Here is a 21,222-nt window from a genome sequence, read left to right on the forward strand (position 1 = left end):
TGCCACCTTTCTGCCCATCTCTGCAGCTTCTCTATATCCTGCTGTAACTTGCCACATCCTTCCTCACTGTCAACAACTCCTTCGACTTTCGTATCATCCGCAAACTTGCTTACCCAACCTTCTAACCCCTCTTCCAGGTCATTTATAAAAATGACAAACGTCGATGGTCCCAAAACAGATCCTTGCGGAACACCGCTAGTGACGGCACTCCATGAAGAAACTTTGCCATCAACTACTACCCTCTGTCTTCTTCCATCCAGCCAATTCCTAATCCAAACCTCCAACTCATCCTCAATGCCATACCTCCGTATTTTTTGCAGTGGTCTACCATGGGGAACCTTATCAAACGCCTTACTAAAATCCATATATACCACATCTACCGCTTTCCCCTCATCAACCTCCTTCGTCACCTTTTCAAAGAATTCAATAAGGTTTGTGAGGCACGACTTGCCCTTCACAAAACCATGCTGACTATCCTTGATCACATTATTCCTATCCAGATGTTCATAAATCCTATCCCTTACAATTCTCTCTAGGACTTTGCCCACAACAGAAGTGAGACTCACCGGCCTATAGTTATTAGGGCTATCCCTACTCCCCTTTTTGAACAAGGGAACCAGATTTGCTATCCTCCAGTCTTCTGGCACTACTCCTGTAGACAACGAGGACATAAGATTCAAGGCCAATGGCTCTGCAATCTCCTCCCTTGCTTCCCAGAGAATCCTAGGATAAATGCCATCAGGCCCAGGGGACTTATCTATTTTCACCCTTTCCAGAATTTCCAACACGTCTTCTCTACATACCTCAAAGCCATCCATTGTACTTAATTGTGACTCAGTACTCACATTGACAACAATGTCCTGTTCCTGATTGAATACTGACGAAAAGTATTCATTCGGTGTCTCCCCAATCTCTTCAGCCTCCACACGCAACTTCCCACTACTATCCTTGACTGGACCTATTCCTACCCTAGTCATTCTTTTATTCCTGCCTGTGGAAGCATTGGAAAGGGTTCAGAGAAGAGTTACCAGGATATTGCCTGGTGTGGAGGGAAGGTCGTATGAGGAAAGGCTGAGGAACTTGAGGCTGTTTTCATTATGAGAAAAAGGTTGTCAGGTGACATAATAGAGACATACAAAATGATCAGAGGATTAAATAGGGTGGACAGTGAGAGCCTTTTTCTTCGGATGGTGATGGCATGCACAAGGGAACATAGCTTTAAATTGAGGGGTGATAGATATAGGATAGATGTCAGAGGTAGTTTCCTTACTCAGAGTAGTAAGGGCGGAGAACACCCTGCCTGCAACAGTAGGAGACTTGTCAACTTTAAGGGAATTTAAATGGTCATTGGATAAACATACAAATGACAATGGAATAGCGTAGGTTAGATGGGGCTTCAGATTGGTTTCACAGGTCAGTGCAACATAAAGGGCCGAAAGGCATGTATGGCACTGTAATGTTCTATGCTCTATGTTCTGTCACAGAATCACCTCTAACACCGGACAGTATGTTTTAAGTTTTGTAAAGACGGGCTTGTTAGATAAAGTCAGTATCCTTGTGTATTGAGAACAACCAAAGGGATATTCTGTTTAATATGATCTGCCAACCTTTGGGATGAGCAATCTACATATGCAAAGCAACACACCAGCACCAAAATTTACATACAACATTACTCGGTTGTGTGTTCGACAGAGTGTCTGTTTGGCTTGGTGGCCTCTACCAGTCAGAGTCCATTTGCCAACCAATCTGCAATCTCCTTTCATACAGTATAACTATTGTTTCCCTTTACTTTGGTATTCTTGTGAATTGTCCTGATGATTGCAAGATGAAAAGACTCAAAAAAAACACCGTTTGTTAGGCAAAACACAAATTTGTGCTACCAGATGATTTTGCACAATGATGTTAAATATATCTTAACACAATGTTAAATTCTTGTAAAACAAGGTTTTTAAAACCCGAACTATTGATAAATTCAGGGGATTACCACTAGAAACACTTTTTGCTTTTGACTCTGTTTGTCATTTACTGTAATGACTCACTAACCATATACAACACAATGTTCAGCACCATTTGTGACTCCTCAGACACTGAAGCAGTCCATGTTCAAATGCAACAAGATCTGGACAATATCTAGGCTTGAGCTGACAAGAGACAAGTAACATTCGTGCTACACAAATGCCAGGCAATAAAGCCAATCGAACCACCACCTTTGACATTCAATGGTGTTACCATCACTGAATCCCCCACTATCAACATCCTGGGGGTTATCATTGACCAGAAACTCAACTAGACTTGCTACATAAATACAGTGGCTGTCAGAGATGAACACTATTACGATGAGTAGCTCACCTCCTGACTCCCCAAGGCTGTCCATAATCTACAAGTGTGATGGAATGTTCCTCATTTGCCTGGACAGGTGCAGTTCCAACAATACTCAAGAAGCCCGACACCATCCAGCCCACTTGATTAGCACCACATCCACTCCTTCCACCACCAATATTTAGTAGCAGCAGTGTTTACTATCTACAAAATGCATGTCAGAAAACCATTAAAGATCCTTGGGCAGCACCATCCAAATCCAGGACCACATCAACTTTGAAGGACAAGGCCAGCAGATACATGGGAACACCCCCGATTCCACTTCAAGCCACTCACTATCCTGACTTAGAAACATATTGCCATTCCTTCACTGCCGCTGGGTCAAAATCCTGGAATTCCCTCCCTAAAGCAATTGTGAGTCTACCCACAGCATATGAACTGCAGCGGTTCAAGAAGACGGCTCACCACCACCTTCTCAAGAGACGGGCAATAAATGCTGGCTAGCAAGTGACACCCATATTCAATGAGTAAATTAAAAGTAACTTTTAAGTGCACCTTGAGAGTTTAACCTATTGCACATGTGGATAGCTGTGTAGTTCCAATCCACGCACACTCGAGTGCTACTGGATTCACCTCTTCTGTTCCTTGAGGCATGCAAGCAAAGTCATTATCCCTTCCACCTTTTTTGGCTGTGGGTTATTTGCAAATGTCTTTCTGAGCCAAGGTCACTTGCTTGACCACAATTATGTTATAATAGTGGTTTAGGGGCCATACTTCTAAAGGACCAGTTAGGGGAGAAATACTAAATGATGCGAGAAATATGCACTTACCACAATTACCAACAATGCTTTGAAGCACTTTCAGATCTAATTTTCTGCTCATCAATGGTGGAGTGTTAGTTATTGGGAATCGAGCACTTTCCATTTTGGGCATTTGGTTGAGTATTCATTGATATATTGTAGTTGGACAATATTGTATTTCCAACCCCCAAAAAATCAGATCATTCAGCCAAACATTTCTGTTTATTTTCTACATGAGCCTCCTTCTACGTTCACTTCATCTCACCGCAACATTTTTTCATTCTTTTAATCGTTTCTCATGTACATATCTAGCTCCTCCGGAAACACATCTCTGCTGTTCTTCTCAACTACATTAGGTGATGACAGTTGTCACATTCTAACCATGCTTCCAGTAAAGATGTAAAGATCTTAACCTCAGAAAAAAGCATTTCTCAACCTGACTTAGTCAGTAGCACTGTGGTCTCATTATGAGTCACAGGACTTTGATTTCAGGCCCTGCACCAGTGGGTTGACCACCAAAGCCTGAGCTGAAGCTCCAATGCATCATTGAGGGAGTTTTGCACTTTCAGAGAAGTCATTAAAGACAATAAAAACTGCAGATGCTGCAATCCAAGATGGTCAAGCAGGAGGCTGGAAGAACACAGCAAGCTAGGCAGCATCAGGAGGTGGAGAAATCATCGTTTCGGATGTAACCCTACTTCAGGAGAAGGCATTAAGGCAGACCCTCCAGATGGATGGAAAAGATCTCATAATACTGTTTTGAAGGCGAGCAATGTCTTGGCCAAAGTTTATACGTCAATCAACATAATCATTCACCTAGGCTGATTCCAGGTATGGCAGGACTATCATATGAGGAGAAGTGGAGTAGGTTGGGCCGGTATTCATTGGAAGACAGAAGAATAAGAGGTAACTTTATTGAAATATACAAGATTCATATAGGACTTGACAAGGTAGATGCAGGAAAGTTGTTTCTCCATGTAGGAGAGTCTAGGACCAGAGGACGTAATCCAAGAATAAGAGGATACCCATTTAAGATGGAGTTGAAGAGGAATTTCTTCTGAGGGCAGTGAATCTGGTGAATTCTTTACAATGGAGGCTGTTGAAGCTGACTCATTTAGTATATTCAAGGCTGAGACAGACAGATTTTTAATTGGTCATGGAATCAGGGTTATGGAGAAAAGACAGGAAAATGGAGTTGAGGATTATCTGATTATTCATTCTGTCATTGAATGGCAGAGCAGATTGGATGAAGGGCCTATACCTGCTCCTATGTCTGACGTCCTTATTAAAATAGGTTACGTCTTGCTGTTTGTAGGACCATGCCTATGCTGTTTCACACTTTGCAACATTGACTACTCTTCCAAACTACTTAATTGGCTCTAAAGTGCATTGGGACATCCTGAGGTTGTGAATGGCACTAGAGAAATGCAAGACTTTCACTCACCTCCTGTACATCTATGATGTTTCCTACAACATGCATGTATGGCTTGAATGAAATTACTTCTTTAATGGCAATGTGGACCCTTTAAGAAACACATTCTGCATGGGAGCCTCACTGACAGTGACATTCTCATCTATTCAGTTCTGGACTGGAACCGTGGTTCAAGAAACCAATGAAAGTGTTTGGGGGTGGCACGGTGGCTCAGTGGTTAGCACTGTTGCCTCACAGCACCAGAGACCCAGGTTCGATTCCAGCCTCAAGCGATTTCTGTGTGGAGTTTGCACATTCTCCCCGGGTCTGCATGGGTTTCCTCCAGGTGCTCTGGTTTCCTCCCACAATCCAAAGATGTGCAGGTTAGGTGAATTGGCCATGCTAAGTTGCCCGTGTTCAGGGATATGTAGGTTAGGTGCATCAGTCTGGGGTAAATGCATGTCTGGGTGGGTTACTCTTCAGAGGGTTGGTGTGGAACTTGTTGGGCCAAAGGGCCTGTTTCCACAATGTAGGGATTCTAATGAACTATCCCACCCTGTAACTTGGAGGGATTTTAGGTTTTAATATCCTGCTAAACTGGAACCTTATTAACCTGTTCTCTATCAGCTGCAGGAAGAGATATCAAGAGTTTCATTTTCTAAGTACATGTCAGGTACAACACATTAAAAATGGGAGGCCTTCAAAATGTAGGAGGTTGCTTAAAGAGGAAATGTGGAGGACAAAGAGAAGCTGTGAAATATGTTTGGCAGATGAAGTCAGCAAAAACCCCAGGCTTCTTGTAAGTACATGAAGAGTAAGAGGATTATAAGGGAAAGAGTGTGCCCTTTTTGAAATAGCTGAACAGAAACCAGTATCCCATCACCTGTTACACATGAACAGTCCTGACTCTGGTACTGATTCATAGCAAGTCAGGCACCAGAGTGAGACTCTACTTTTTTTATGTCAGCCAGGGGTCCCTGATTGGGGCTGCTACTCTGGTCCAATCAGGGAACTCATTTGGCATTCATCAGGCTGACCTCGTTACAATCACTACACTATTAGAGATCAAAGGGGCAACCTGTATGCGGAGCCAGTGGACATGAATACTTCTCATTTGTATTCACAGAGATAAGGACATTTAGCCAGTGATTTCAGTGGGGATGTTGAGGACTTAGATCACGTTTAAGAATAATGAGATGTTTTAATGGCTGTACAGATGCATTTATCCCCAAAGCCTGATGAGATGAATCCTAGGCTGCTATGGAAGGCAAGGGAGGATATTGCGGCCCTGGTGGAGATATTTAATACTTCATTGGTGACCGGTAAAATGCCAAACGACTGGAGATAGCTAATGGGGTTCCTTTACTCAAGACAGGCAGCAGGGATAGGCCAGGTAATTACAGACCAGTTAGTCTGACATCAGTGGTCAGAAAATTATTGGAAAACTTTCTGATGGACAGGATTAATCAATACTTGGAAAAGCAGGATAGTGAGCACATATTTGTAAGAGGGGCATCCTGTCTGAGTAATTAATTTTTTTGAAAAGGTGACTAAATACATTGAGGGTAGTGTAGTTGATGTGCTTTACATAGACTTCAGTAAGACCTTTGACAAGACACGACATGGAAGGCTGGTCCACAGGGTAAGAGCCTGTGGAATTCAAGGAAAGTTGGCAAATTGGATCCAAAAGTGGCTGACAAATAAGAGATAAAAGGTAATGGTGGGCGTTGATTTTGTTATTAGAAACCTGAGACCAGCGGTGTACTACACAGATCAGTGCTGCTTTCTTGTGTACATTAACAACGTGGATATGAATGTAGAAGGTAATTAGGTAATCTAATTAGTAAGTCTGCAAATGACACGAAAATTGAGGTTATTGTTGAAAGTGAGGAGGGTAGTCTCAGACTACAGTCTGATATTGATCAGCTGCAAAATTTGGCAGAGTAATGGCAGGTAGGATTTAATCCTGATAAGTACGAAATGATGCTTTTGGGAGGTCCAATAAGGAAGGATACGCACCATGAATGGTAAGTCCCTAGAGAGTACTGAGGAATAAAGGAACTCTGGTGTACAAGTCCATAGATCCCTGAAGGTACTAGACAGGGTGGTGAAGAAAGCTGGGATGTTTACCTTCATTAGGCTGGGCATCGAATATAAGAGCAAGGGGGTCTTGTTACAATTTTATACAACATTGGTTAGGCGGCTATGTGCAGTTCTGGTTGCCACACTATCAGAAGGATGTGATTTCACTTGAGAGGGTGCAAAGTAGATTCACCCCAGGACGTTGCCTGAGATGAAAAGTCTCAGTGACTAGGAAAGACTGGATAGGCTGGGATTGTTTATCCTTGGAATAGAGGAGGCTGAGGGGGGGGATCGGATTGACTTTATAAAATTATGAGGCATAGAGTGGATTGTGATAATCTGTTCCCCATGGAAGACATAACTAAAACCAGAGGGCATAAGTTTAAGGTGAGGAACAAGTGGTTAAATGGAGATCTGAGAGAACAACATTTTTTTCACCCAGAGGGGGGTAGAAATATGGAACGTGCTGCCTGGGAGGATGGTGGATACAGGTGCTCACACAACATTTAAGAAACATCTGGATGAACACTTAAAATGCCAGGTCATAGAAGGCTGTGGACCAAGTGCAAGTAAATGGGATTAGCACAGATTGGTGTTTGTTGGTCAGCATAGACATGGTGGGCCAAAGGGCCACTTTCAATGCTGTGTGACTAAGGAGAAAGAAAAGCATTAAGGGACCATTTTAATCTGCACAGTTAGTAATGTGCGGATATTAAAAGATGGCTATTGGCATACATTGTGAAAAATTTCAGCACTTAAGGAGGTTGTCTACATTTGCCTGATGTCACTCCAGTAAAACTATCTACTCTAATCAAAGCTCCCCCCTCTTCCTTCACAGTCTTTAATTGGCTATTATGAGAGTGAAGAATTTAGACCGTTATTTGCAGAACGTGAACTTTCCTTACCTGTATTGGCTATAACGCGATTCCAGTGTCGTTGGTTTAAACGGTACTGCTGTTATGTGATTTTCTTATAACGCGGGATCACATTGGAACAGAACTACCGTGTTATATCAGTCATGATGTGGAGGTACTGGTGTTGGACTGGGGTGGACAAAGTTAAAAATCACACAACACCAGGTTATAGTCCAACAGATTTATTTGAAAGCACTAACCTTTGGAGTGCTGTTGCTTTGTCAGGTAGCTAGTGGGGCAGGGGCAGGATCATAGGACATAGGGATTTTGGTAAAAAATCAAAGTATCTTACAACTGATGCAATGTATCGAATAAACCCAGATTGTTGTAAAGTTTTTAATCACTTCAAATTCTAAAACCAAAAACATGGTAAAAAACCAGTGGCAGTGGGTGGAGACCCTTAATTAGCCACTTAAGCATCCTTTGAGGTAGGGATCAATTGCCATCTTCCCCAGAAATGCATGTATAGGGCAATGACAGGTATTCCACTCTCGTTTTCCTTCACTGTTTTATCGGTTCACATGCTCCACCTCCCACCCTGTCCCAGGATGGTTTTAAAATCTAGCTCAATATTTTTCATTGTGACTATGACTAAATGTACTTTGCAGTTTTGCTTATGACTCCAATATCTTCCTTTATAATGAAGTTTGTGGAGGCGGGGAGAGGCCTGTGGTATATCAGTAGTACTACTAAATCAGAAATTTCAGGCTCGTCTACTGGGGCCATGGGTTTCAATCCTGCCATGGCACATTTGAATTCAATAAGAATCTGGAATAAAAAGCTAGCCAGTGGTGGCCAGTGTAACCTCTGGCAATTGTCACAAAAGCCATCTGGTTCACTAATGTCCTTTTGAGGGCAGGAAATCTGCCATCCTTACCCAGTAAGGCCTACATGGGACTCTAGATTCACAGCCATGTGGTTGACTCTTTAACTGCCCTCTGGATAGTAAATGTTTGCTTAGCCAGCGACCCCTATATTCCATGAGCAATAACTTGAAAAGATTTATAATCAATTTTTGTTTTTATGCCTCGATAAAGTCTCAAATTTTATGAATGTTTTCCATAAGAAATCAAGCATTTAACATTGCCTTAAACCTTTTTATTCTACTCCATTAATTTCTCAATTACAGTATACAGAGGAACCTCAATGATCCAAACGAGATGAGCAGGCACTATTTTGTTCAGATAATTGATTATTTGGACAATTGATTTTACCTAAACAAGGGAAGCCATACTGATCTAACGCTGTGCTCTACCAGAGAATTTGTTTAAATCTATAATTTTAATGAGTTTGCTATTTAAACAAACTAATCTTTGCAAATTACAGGTTAAACTGAGAAGGACTTACCATCACATGAATACTGAGTATGTAATCCCAGCATTAAACAAGGTCTCAAACAGCTTCTACGATCGCAAGAACATTTGTCAGTTTCCAGGAACTCGGTGTCATGATAGAAAGACAGAAGCACTGCCTCGCACATGCATTTACTTTCTCGGCCTTTTTTTTCACGAACGGCCCGACAAAGTGACAGGAATACTCAGTAAAACACTTACTTTTGCAAAGGGCTGTGCAACTAACCCTTACCTGTGAAAATATCCAGTCACTGATGCTTGAGGTGCTTGTGCTTCTTTGTTTTTGCCAGCACTTTCACCTGTTCTTCAGTACGGGTAAACCAAATACACTTACCTCTTTGATGTAACGTTTTTTGCGGGACCTTGAGATTTTCTTTGTATAATCCGAAATTCGGATAATTGACATTTGGATAATCAAGGTTCCTCTGTATTTGTTTCATTAATGTCAAGCAGGATAATCCTCACCACAGTTCCTTATACCTCATTTTTTTCATCAATAAACTACATGTTACATTTTACATTTTCTCCCATTCTAAAACAATTTGACTTGTTTTAGCTTCATGGGCAGTATCAAACTTGCCTTGGTGTGTAAATCTGCCTTTCCCCAGAGATGCACACCAGGGTGGCTATTCAAATCTTAGCCTTGCCTTTTTGTTTCTAACTCTCTCCATTCTTGCCATCCTCCATCGTATCTGAACTTCTTCAATTCTGGCCTCTTTTGGCCACCTTATTTTAATTGCTGCACTATGTTTTCAGCTACTTAGACCTTTAAACACTCAACCCATTTCAAAAATGTATCTCACCACCAGTTTCTCAAGGGAATTAGGGGAAGACATTAAGTGCTTTCCTAACCAACCACACCCACATCACATGAATAAAGAAAGCAAAGACCCTCTCTGAACCTCTTCAGAACTCCATTTTACTTTATGCCACTCCTTAAAGTCTAACTCTTTGAGGCTGTGAACCCCAGTTTCCATTTATTTGGCTCAGGGTCAAGTTTTGTTTTATAATACGCCCTGTGGGACATTTTAAGACTTTGAAGGGCAATATAACAGCATGTTGTTGTTAATAACTCCTGAAGGTTAACAAATTCCAGCCCCACATCAGAGCTTGTAACCACACTCTAAACTCATGTTTTTGATGAGCTCTTAATCAAAGATCCCATATGAAGAAAGGTCACTGAACTCGAAGCATTAACTCTTTTTTTTCTCCACAGATGCTGCCAGACTGGCTGAGTTTCTCCAGCAATTTATGTTTTTGTTTGTTCCCATCCGCTTGTTGTCCTGGTTCCTAGCTGTTTTTACGTGCATTATCACTGAGTGGAGAGTAGTTGAGAATTCTTCCAGTGTCCTGGCACCATTCCTATCTCAAGTAATCCCCTGAAAAACTGATTAATTGATTGATTGTGAATTTAGACAATATTCTGGGTTCTTATCATGCTCAAAATGTAACAGGCATTCTGTAATGTAATGGTCACTCATTGCATATGAAACACTTGAGGACAATTCAGAGACCTGATGAACACAAAACATAAGAAATTGGAGCAGTGTAAACCATGCAGTCTATCGAGACTATTCTACCATTCAATTCAAACTGGTCTTCATCTAAACTCCTATTCCAGCTCCATTTTTCTGAACCACTGATTAAAATCCCATTCTGTCCAACCCCCTGTCCCTGAAAATCTACCAACACCTATCCATACCTCCAGAGGTTTCCACAGCTTCCTGTATGAAGAACCCCCACCACAAAGCCACGACCCTCCCAACTTCCAGAACTCCCAGCAACAGGAAATACCACACCCATTCCTCACTTCATCCCACCTTCTGCCTTCAAGCACCAATGAAGCGTCACATGCTTGAGTGTCTACTTAACCATTCCTCAGAGGACATCTCCCCCGCACCCACCCCTCCTTTCAGTGATATATAAATGACGGTTTCACTTGACTGATGTGGTAAGCGATTTGGACAGTGACGTTTGAGAAGAGTAAACTAGACAATGCCTCACTCTGGGCAAAAGCTGTGATTCACCATCCCAAACAAAATCAAGTAAAACTCGAGCAATTTGCCACAAATGTGTCTTCATTATCGACTAACCCGTGTTATTGAACTTTGAAGCTAACAGCCACATGTAGAAGCTCTTGAGCAACCAGATGCAGTCAAGGTCATTTTTCTTTTCACACTTTTTAATCTATTTTTTGACAGTTCCACTTTTGAGTAGGAATGTGAAGCAGATGGGATCAACTTTAAATTTATAACATTGACCTCCCCAACCTGGACAAGTAGAGAATTTTTTGCAGACATAAAAAATAACATGCTGTAGCCTTAAGGGCCATTTTGCATTTTCCATTTGAGCTTCAACACATCCTTGCATAAGAATGATTGCAATATGTAGAGAAGAAAAGCAATGATTCAGCTTTCTTTTTTTTTTAGCAAGACTGATAGTCTTGCAGTAAGACAGGTTTTGACAGCAAAGTTGGGAAATATTCCTGAGTTGGAAAAGGGCTACTGCCCCTCCCCCTCATCTGCTTCAGTCAATCTGTCAATTTCTGATGAAAATTTAATACTGATGGGAGAACTATCGGTTGCAACTTGATTAATGTCCTCAGACTAGTATCTTTAAAGTAAAACAGAAACCATGTTCAGACAGGTTTTACCTTTAATCTACAACAAATGACATACTGAGTATCTTGCAAACTCGTACGCTTGTCTTTTTTTCCCTCCCCCTTCTTTTTTTTTTCACCTGTTTATTTCCCTTTACCCGGAATCCTTGAGTCCTTCTGCACAATAGTTCCACACACTAAAGAGTGCCTAACCCTGCACCCAAAAACTTATTTTTTGTTAACTTGGGGAGGCTGGCAATGTGTGGGAAGCTTTATCATAGAGTTATAGTATAATCTCAGCCCAGGCCCATGTATGTGCTTGGTTGCTTTCTCTTTTTCTCCATTTCTCTTTTCTTGCATACTTCCTTTCAGAAACAGTTGCTGGACAGTAGCCACCAGTGACAACCAGTTTACCCTTCTTGAACTGAGAATGAGATCAGTTGATAGTGACAGTACCACAATGGGCAGCACAGTGGCTCAGTGGTTAGCAGGGACCCAGGTTCGATTCCAGCCTCAAGCAATTTCTGCGTGGAGTTTGCACACGCTCCCCGTGTCTGCGTGGGTTTCATCCGAATGCTCTGGCTTCCTCCCACAGTCCAAAGATGTGCAGGTTAGGTGAATTGGCCATGCTAAATTGCCCACATTGTTCAGGGATGTGTAGGTTAGGTGCATTAGTCTGGGGTAAATGCAGGGTGGGTTACTCTTCTGAGGGTCGGTGTGGATTTGTTGGGCCGAAGATCTCGTTTCCACACTGTAGGGATTCTAATTCTAACGTGGACAAATCCATCAGAACATGAACTGAAGAGTAGCCTTTCCTTGTCTTCAGTAACCTCTCACCAACTAAACAAATGAGGGAGTTTTAAAGGTTATCATGGTAACAGATAAAACTGTTATAGAGTCATAGATCTTTGCAAGAGAAACACAATTTTTCTTCTGTGGGAAAAGTAACAGGTTTAATCCAATCAGCCAAATTCAAAAATGTGTATTGGAATATTTTGCGCAATCATTACTCCATTATTTCATGTTCATTAGATTTATAAGGAGGTCAATCTGCTCAAATTTTCATTGTTAAAAAATATGAACTAGAATGATTACTGATGAAAATGATTACCAACAAATGTAAATTGTCCAGTAGTTCAGATATTAATAACTAAAACACACTTCTCTATAAAAGTGAGTAAGTTGTCGGTTGTGGATACTTTTTTTAATCCAAAAATCAAAACAAGCTACATTTAGATACTCCTGTGAAACATTTGAAGGCCATCCTTAGGTGATGATTAGGTAATGGATAGAGCAAGAGATGTCCTCTTACAATACCCTGTGACATCTCCAGCAAATTTCTACCATGTCCCACAAAGTTTGCACAGAAGTTTGGTTCCATTGTTTGCCTGATTTTGGCCCCTTTCAACACAGAATTCACCACCTGGAGGTTTAGGAACTTGCAAAGGATTAATGTTTAATGTGATTTATACACTTACGCCACTTAAATCCACTCAAGTGCACATACCACTTTTTAGTGAGAGTAGCTTTAAAAACATGCTCAGGAAATTGAAATTAGACTGTCAGAAAAATAATTCTGTTTTTTGCTGCACATGAAGATCTGTTTATACTGTTGTGACACAGCCCACTCAAACTCTTATGCAGGATGGAAGGTGATAATGGAGTGTTAATCCAGAGATCCAGATAGCTTTCTGGGGATCCATTAGAAGCATACACCTGCAATCCCCACAACAACCAACATAGTCTCGGTCCATTTTCAAAAGGGTTCAGATGAATCCCCAGTTAGTACCTGCCACCTACATAAAATGAAACAATTAATATACAATTAACATTTGTTGAATGTATTCAAGACTGAGGCCAGCTATGTTTTTAGACACTAAGGGGACTCGAGAGATAAAGGGTAGTACAGGAATGTGGAATTGAGCAGAAGATCAGCTGTGATTATTCAGTAGCAGAGTAGGCTATGGAACAAATTCCCTCCCCAAAGGGCATTAGTGAACCAGTCGTGTTTTCACAATAATCCAGTAGCTTCATGGTCACCATTATTATTGCTGTCATTTTTATTAAGAGGTATTTGTCCAAATGCAGGTGATAGAGTACTGTGTTTAACAGTAGCTGCCATGCTAAATCTGCTCATGCACACTTGCACTGTTCGTCACCTTGCACAGTTAATGAAAATTAGCCCTTGATGTACGTTTCACATGTCGCTCTCACAGCTAAGGGAGTAATCCTGTCCAAATGCCTATCAGTTGTTATGGACTAGGCCAGACCTCTTAAAACATTCTTAAGCAGGCAGCCCAGACCATGACTTTGCAATTTGTTTCAGTAAATGTACAGTGAAAATTACCCAGATTAAAGTTAGCAATGTTGACTGCCAGGTTTAAAACAGACAAAAAATTTATTCATAAAATTACACAATGAAACACGAGAACAGAATGAAGATCCCTGACAGAACTCAGTTGAGAGTATGTTGCCGGAAAAGCACAGCAGGTCAGGTAACATCCAAGGAGCAGGAAAATCGACGTTGCGGGCCGGAGCCCTTCTTCAGGAATAGGATTAATGATGAAGGGCTCTGGCCCGAAACATTGATTTTCCTGCTCCTCAGATGCTACCTGACCTGCTGTGCTTTTCCAGCAGCACACTCTCAACACTGATCTCCAGCATCTGCAGACCTCACTGTCCCCTACAGAACTCAGTCCATCCAAACTATGTTCCGAACATACACAACAGTTCCAATAAGCAATGCCCTTTTAAATCACAGTACAAAAAAGGGTCAGATGCTTCCAGGTTGAAGTTAGAAGGGCAGAAGAGAGAGTTTCCACACAGCTCACTGTTGAACTCCCAAACAGTTCTGGACTGAACTAAACTGCTCAGCTCAGCTAGAGAGCTGACCACTCCCTTTTCATTATACAGATCACTGCTAAAACATGACCAATTTGGCCTGAAGTCTGATCTGTTTATGTCTAAATAAAAAGCCTCTCAAAATCCTTTTCATCTCTGTACCAAACCAGTCTGATCGGAGCCCAGCGTAGTTTATTGCCCCTCTGAGAAAAAGACAAGGATAGAATATCCATGAGCCAAGGAACAGCTTTTAGAAAAAAAAAGACTAACTTTGTGACCCAGTAAATGGCCAAGTGTTTCACCTCTGCACAACCAAAGAGAGGGACGTTGGACCAAAGCCAATCAAAGGGTTAACTATCCAACTAGAAAGGTTAAAAGACAAAAGAAACACATTGACATTGTGCATAAGTGCACTGTGCTCCTACAAGCAAGTGGTGTTGGCTTCAAATGCAGCCTTTTTATTTGATTCCAGATTCATTTAATCACAATTCCCTGCTACAACAGTAGAGTTTGGGACTCCATCCAGGACAAAGCAGCCTGCTTAATTAGCACTGCATCTACAAACATCCTCTGCCTCAGTAGCAGTATTGTACATTCTAAGATGCATTGCAGAAATTCACCAAGTCTTCTAAGACAGCACCTTCCAAACCCACAACTACTACCATCAAGAAGGACATGGTCTGCAGGTAAATGGGAACACCTGTAAACGCCTTTCCAAGTCATGCACTGTCCTGACTTGGAACTTGATTAGATTAGATTAGATTAGATTACAGTGTGGAAACAGGCCCTTCGGCCCAACAAGTCCACACCGACCCACCGAAGCGAAACCCACCCATACCCCTACATTTACCCCTTACCTAACACTACGGGCAATTTAGCATGGCCAATTCACCTGACCCTGCACATCTTTGGATGGTGGGAGGAAACCGGAGCACCCGGAGGAAACCCACGCAGACACGGGGAGAACGTGCAAACTCCACACAGTCAGTCGCCTGAGGCGGGAATTGAACCCGGGTCTCTGGCGCTGTGAAGCAGCAGTGCTAACCACTGTGCCACCGTGGTTTTCTCATTCAGTGTTGCTGCATCGAATCGTGGAACTCCCTCCCTAATGACATTGTGGGTCTACTGACATTAAATGTACTATTGCCACTTAAAAAGGCAGCTCACCACCACCTTCTCAGGCAATGGATGATGAGCAATAAATGCTGGCCCATAGCAAAGCCTACAATTCCCTGAGTGAATAAAATCATTGAGCTCCAATCTCGGGATGACAGGACCAATGCAGAAAACGCAATGTTATTATATCTGCTAACATAACATGGGATGGTGCACAAATTTGCATGTCATTCCACCTTCTATTTCTTGTGTTGGGTTCAGATGTAAAACACACTTCAAGCCAATGTAAACCAAAGAAAAGAGAGGTATATCACCAAAAGCTTTTCTTCTTATACTCAATAGGATAAACACAAAAATTTCCAAGTTTCAGTCAAACGTAACAATATTACATCCCTCTCCCCAGCCTACTCCTTTTCACCTGTACTACAAATTGTTGTGATTGTTCATTATTTGGCATTCTTGAAAATTGACCTGGTAAGTGCAGGGGAACAAGCTTCAGTAACCCATCTGCCTTATCAGCCATGTATATTACTGCCAGAGAATATTGTAACTTTACATCTTTTTTTTAACCAAATAGCTTTTCTCTCTTGTCTTTAGCCTTTCTGCGATGGGAGCCACAGGTCTATCCCCTCAGCTCCCACTCCACTGACATTCAAACTGCAAGAGGCGAAGAAGGTATGGTTGTGTGGCTGCAAACACTCCAAGAGTCCTCCATACTGCGATGGCACTCACAAAGAGAGTTGGATTCAACAGGCTGATGTCCTGACAAGCCCCCTTTAGAGATGCCTGATCGCCCTGCATCACAATGGGGTCATGCAAGCAACTTACCTAAACTGCAACAAAAAGATATATTCATTTGCTGTAATTCATCTTGTCTTGGGAAGCAGTTAAGGTCAGGAATTTCTGACTGATGTTAATTTGTGGAAATCCAAGTTAAAATTAGCAATTATTCGGGGTGATCAGGGAGAAATGTCCAAATAAAAAAGATGAAAAATTTTCAGTAAAGAAAATAACAAAGTCAATCACTCCATAAGAATTTTGCTATTATGCTTCAAATCTTCTTTCTATCTTGGTAATATGCTTCTAAGCATATTTTAAAAAGGACAGAACACTGTCTCCTGCAGGTATTTGTTCTATCTTGCGTTGAAAGTGCAGTAATCTAGTTCACAAACGCATAATGGAGCACATTAAAATTCATTCAGCAATGTTTGCAGTTCATGTGAAACACTGGATACTGGGTCTTTGACAGAACCCTGTGCTGTATCTTCACTTTCAATAGTTTACAACTTTCCTCGTAACCATATCTGTGGGATCTCCTCCAGTGATCGCCTCATAGTTGTGACTGCAGGAGATGAAGAAAACCTTCCAATCTTGCAAATCTTCAGAGATCACACACTGGAAAGGGTCAAAACGATTAATTTTCTGGAGGGAAATTGTATTCCCTCTTCCCCCAGTATATTCATTTCAACTGACCCACCCACTTTCCAAGTAACTGCTTTGTATAAACAAGTAAGTTGGGGGGAAAAAGGCCAACCTGATTTACCAATCACATAACCTTGGAGTCATACAGCATGGAAGCAGACCATTCAGCCCAACCATCCGTGCCTATGAGGTGTTCTAAACTGAACTAATTCATTTGCCTGTATTTGGACCATATCCATCTAAATATTTCCTATTCATATACCTGTCCAAATAACTTTTAAATATTATATTTGTAACCACCTCTACCACTTCTCTGGCAGCTCACTCCATAAACACATCATCCTTATGTGAAAACGTTCCCCTCAGGTCTCTTTTAATTTTTTTCCCTCTCTCCGTAAACCTATGCCTTCAAGGATTTGGACTCCCCTACTATTGGAAAAAGACTTTGGCTATTTACCCTAAGCATGCCCCTCATGATTTCATAAACATCTATGAGGTTACCCCTCAGCCTCTGACACTCGAAGGAAAATAGCCCCAGCCTATTCAGCCTCTCCCTATAGCTCAAGCCTTCTAACCCTGGCAACATCCTTGTAAATCTTTTCCACACCCTTTCAAGCTTAACACAATCCTTCTTCTAGCAGGGCAACCATAATTGTACACAGTTTTTTAAAAGTGGCCTCACCAATGTCTTGTACAGCTGCAACCACCAGACCATAATGTGAAATTTACAACATTTTGAGCTCCAGTTTTAACCTGACCTGCCAGATCAGCTCAGAATCGGGCACGATGTTTTTAAATGCAGTTTTACAATCCGTTTAGAGATGGTCTTTCTTTCCATCATTGCATTACATACCCTCAAACTAGCAAATCGTGGTTAGGATTATCTTCCAGCAAGATGATACAATGCCTTATTTAAGACCACGATTTAAAAAATGCGAGTAATGAAACAAATCATTATTTATTTCCCAAGGGATTTCCCTCAGCAAGAAGTACACCGTTCCACCTATTCAGTAATGTATGCAGATGGTGGGTGGCCAAGCTACCACCGTTGACAGCTTAATCCTTGCAAGAAACAGTTTTAATATTTTAGAGATCTCTGCCTGTACCCAACCCATTTTCAAATCCTACCTAAAACACTAATCTTTTCAAATAGAATATTTACTAAATTGTTAATATAGTATTCCAGTGCATCATAAAGAACAGTAAGGGCATTAATTAACTTTTCATGTGATTTTTCGTGCAGTGTTTAAGGTGTTCACTTTACGTTCCTGCCTGCAGGATGCATCACATTTGCTAACCTTACTTCTGATTAATGACATATGGTTAGTAAACACAAAAAATTGAAGGGAACTTTGAGTGCACTGATTTTCTACTTATTTTCCCTTAAACAATGGATATGAGGAAAGACATAACTTGCATTTATGTAGTGACTTTACAAATATTAGTAAATCTAAAAACACTTCACTGGCAATCAAGTATTTTTGAAATGGCTTTGCTGTTATAATGTAGCAAAACATTGAGAGACACTTCAAAAGCACTTTACTCGCATTAACAACTCTTGCTAAATGGTCAATGAAGTGTCTTTGAACTGTGGTACAAATATTTGTTGGTATTGTGTTACTTTTAGTGTGGAGATGATTTACTACATTATAAAATATCGCTCAAATTGTTTTAAATTGTACAAATGCTTTTTACTGCGTCATGATAAATAGGATCATGAGTCACGATGAAGCCCACATTTTTCCAAGATGTTGCACTCTGAGGAGCTGATTCATGAAATGATATTCCCTGGCCAAGTGGAGCTGATTACATTTATTAATGCTGTTGTGAAATCCAGCTTACCAATTAAACTTATCATTGGGCAGTGAAACCAAAAGACATGAAGCCGTTTAGGAAGCAAATGGGTGCTATGAAAGGATTGAATATGGGTCCTTTCAGGATTGATGACTTAATGACCTGAATGGCCTTTCTCTTATCATTTTTTCTTGAAAACAGCTGACTTTAAAACAAGATTTGAAAACAAACCTGCCTTTGCATGTTATGTCGTAAAATGTCAGTCTCCACTCACTAGGTAAGCACACTTACTTCTGAGTCAAAAGGTTATGAATTCAAGCCCCACACCAGAAAACTGATATGCCCAGTGTATCACTTAGAGTGTGCAATACAGTCAGAGGGACCATCTTTCAAACAAGATGTTAAACCAAGGCCCCTCCAACTTTCTCAAGTAGGTGTAAAGAATACCTTGGGACTACTTTGAAGAAAAGCAAGAAATGTTCTGATCAATATGTAATGCCTCAACAAGCACCAATAGAAATTTTTCTCTGATTATTAACACATTGCTCATTTGGAAGCATGGTGTGTGAACATTGGCTGCCATGCCTCCTGCATTTCAACAGTGACTACACTCCAAAATACGTTGTTGTAAAGAGCATAAGGCACTATACAAATGCAAGTTTTTTTTCTTGTACTTTGTCTTCTTGATGAGTGATACTTAGCTGCAGGAAATGTGATCTACAGTTTCAGCAATGTGTGTCACCTGTTAGTGGTCATGAACAAGAAGCGTGGTTCAATCTCCCCTCTATATATTAGAACTTAGGCCTCATTAGGGTAGTCACTCTTGCAATCAATGGTTGCTACAACTGGAGGTGAATACTTGGGACCTTTTTCTCTGTCTGTATGCACAATAGGTGAACTTCCTCAGTCACGGGCTACTGACTTTTACTGCCACTGACATTTCGTGCAAGCTCATCAGCCAGACACTCTCAATATAGCAGTGTACTCTGTCTTAGTTTCATACAATTTACCTTATTTTTCTGTAAGAGGTTTTGTGACATGATAAGCATTTGTCTGATGTGAACTGAATCTGTCCAGCCTAAACCAATGTCCACAAATCACAAGATGATTTTGTTGATGTTAAGAATGTGTTTACTTGGAAATAATTAAAAGTATAATACAATCCATGTTGGTTGATGAAAATAATTTTTTGGTGCTTGATTGTTTAGAAATAATACTGCTCCTCAAGGTTGAATGCCAATAAGATCAAGTTTATTGAACCCCTAGTGAAAGCCGAGATAATGGAGCAAAAGAAAGTACTGGAACCACTCAACAAATCTAACAGCATATGTGGAAAGAGAAACAGAGTTAATGTTTCAAGTTGGATGTGACTCTTCTTAAGATGATAATGAAGCACCTAGAACATCAAGAAAGTCAATATGGTCTCTTGAAGGAGAGATCTTATCAATCTAATTAACTGGGGTTTTTTTAAGGATATGACAAAGGAGCTTCTTGTGGATAAAACAGTGGGTTGGAGTACAGTTGAATTTCAGTGAGGCCTTTTACTTTGGAAAGATTGCTCTTAGAGTCAAGCAGATCATAGAATCCCTATAGTGTAGAAACAGGCCATTCAGCCCATTGAGTCCACAGCAACCCTCTAAAGAGCATCCCACCTATACCCATCCCATCCCCACAATCCAGCATTTCTCATGGCCAATCCACCTAACCTGTACATCTCTGGACTGTGGGAGGTAACCGGAGCACCTGGAAGAAACCCACGCAGGCACGAGGAGAATGTGCAATATTCCGAAGGTAGAATCAAACCCAGGTCCCTGGCGCTGTGAGGCAGCAATGCTAACCACTGAGCCACCCTTATCAGTGGAGAATTTTTTAGAATTTAACAGTCAATTCACCAATAGTGCCCAGAGGAGGCAGTGGTAGTGGTGAAGCAGAGATCGTCATTAATCAGGGGAAATGCTAGCTGTGGGGTCCCACTAGGATCTATGTTTGGATGTTTTCAATATCTTTACAAATGATCTGGAGTTAGAAATTGCAATACATTGACTGACATTACAGAGCTAATGAAGGTAATATACTCCATTGCTGAACACAGTCACCTCGGTGGTGGGCAAGTTGTTGGAGGGAATCCTGAGGGACAGGATGTACATGTATTTGGAAAGGCAGGGACTGATTCGGGATAGTCAACATGGCTTTGTGCATGGGAAATCATGTCTCACAAACTTGATTGAGTTTTTTGAAGAAGTAACAAAGAAGATTGATGAGGGCAGAACAGTAGACGCGATCTATATGGACATCAGTAAGGCGTTCGACAAGGTTCCTTGTGATAGATGGTTAGCATGGTTAGATCACATGAAATTCAGGGAGAACTAGCCATTTGGTAGAAGACAGAGGGTGGTGGTGGAAGGTTGCTTTTCAGACTGGAGGCCTGTGATCAGTGGTGTGCCACAAGGATCGGTGCTAGGTCTATTGCTTTTCATCATTTATATAAATGATTTGGATGTGAACCTAGGAAGTATGGTTGGAAAGTTTGCAGATGACACCGAAATTGGAGGTGTAGTGGACAGCGAAGAGG

General features: G+C 41.2%; 1 protein-coding gene across 3 annotated transcripts in view; it reads left to right on the forward strand.

Annotated features, from left to right (window-relative positions):
- Positions 1-21,222, forward strand: part of LOC122539774 (CDGSH iron-sulfur domain-containing protein 3, mitochondrial-like) — a 124,216-nt gene that overhangs the window by 64,191 nt on the left and 38,803 nt on the right. For 2 of the 3 annotated variants that reach the window (XM_043674822.1, XM_043674823.1), the window contains one exon: positions 16,032-17,090. The exons of the other annotated variant lie outside the window; for it this stretch is intronic. In XM_043674822.1, the coding sequence (XP_043530757.1) occupies positions 16,032-16,214 (183 nt within the window). In that variant the 3' untranslated portion in view covers positions 16,215-17,090. Of the gene's footprint in view, positions 1-16,031; positions 17,091-21,222 lie in introns of those variants that run through there. 3 annotated transcript variants of the gene reach the window in all.

Source organism: Chiloscyllium plagiosum, chromosome 33, assembly GCF_004010195.1.
Source record: "Chiloscyllium plagiosum isolate BGI_BamShark_2017 chromosome 33, ASM401019v2, whole genome shotgun sequence".
Classification (NCBI taxonomy): Eukaryota; Metazoa; Chordata; class Chondrichthyes; order Orectolobiformes; family Hemiscylliidae; genus Chiloscyllium; species Chiloscyllium plagiosum.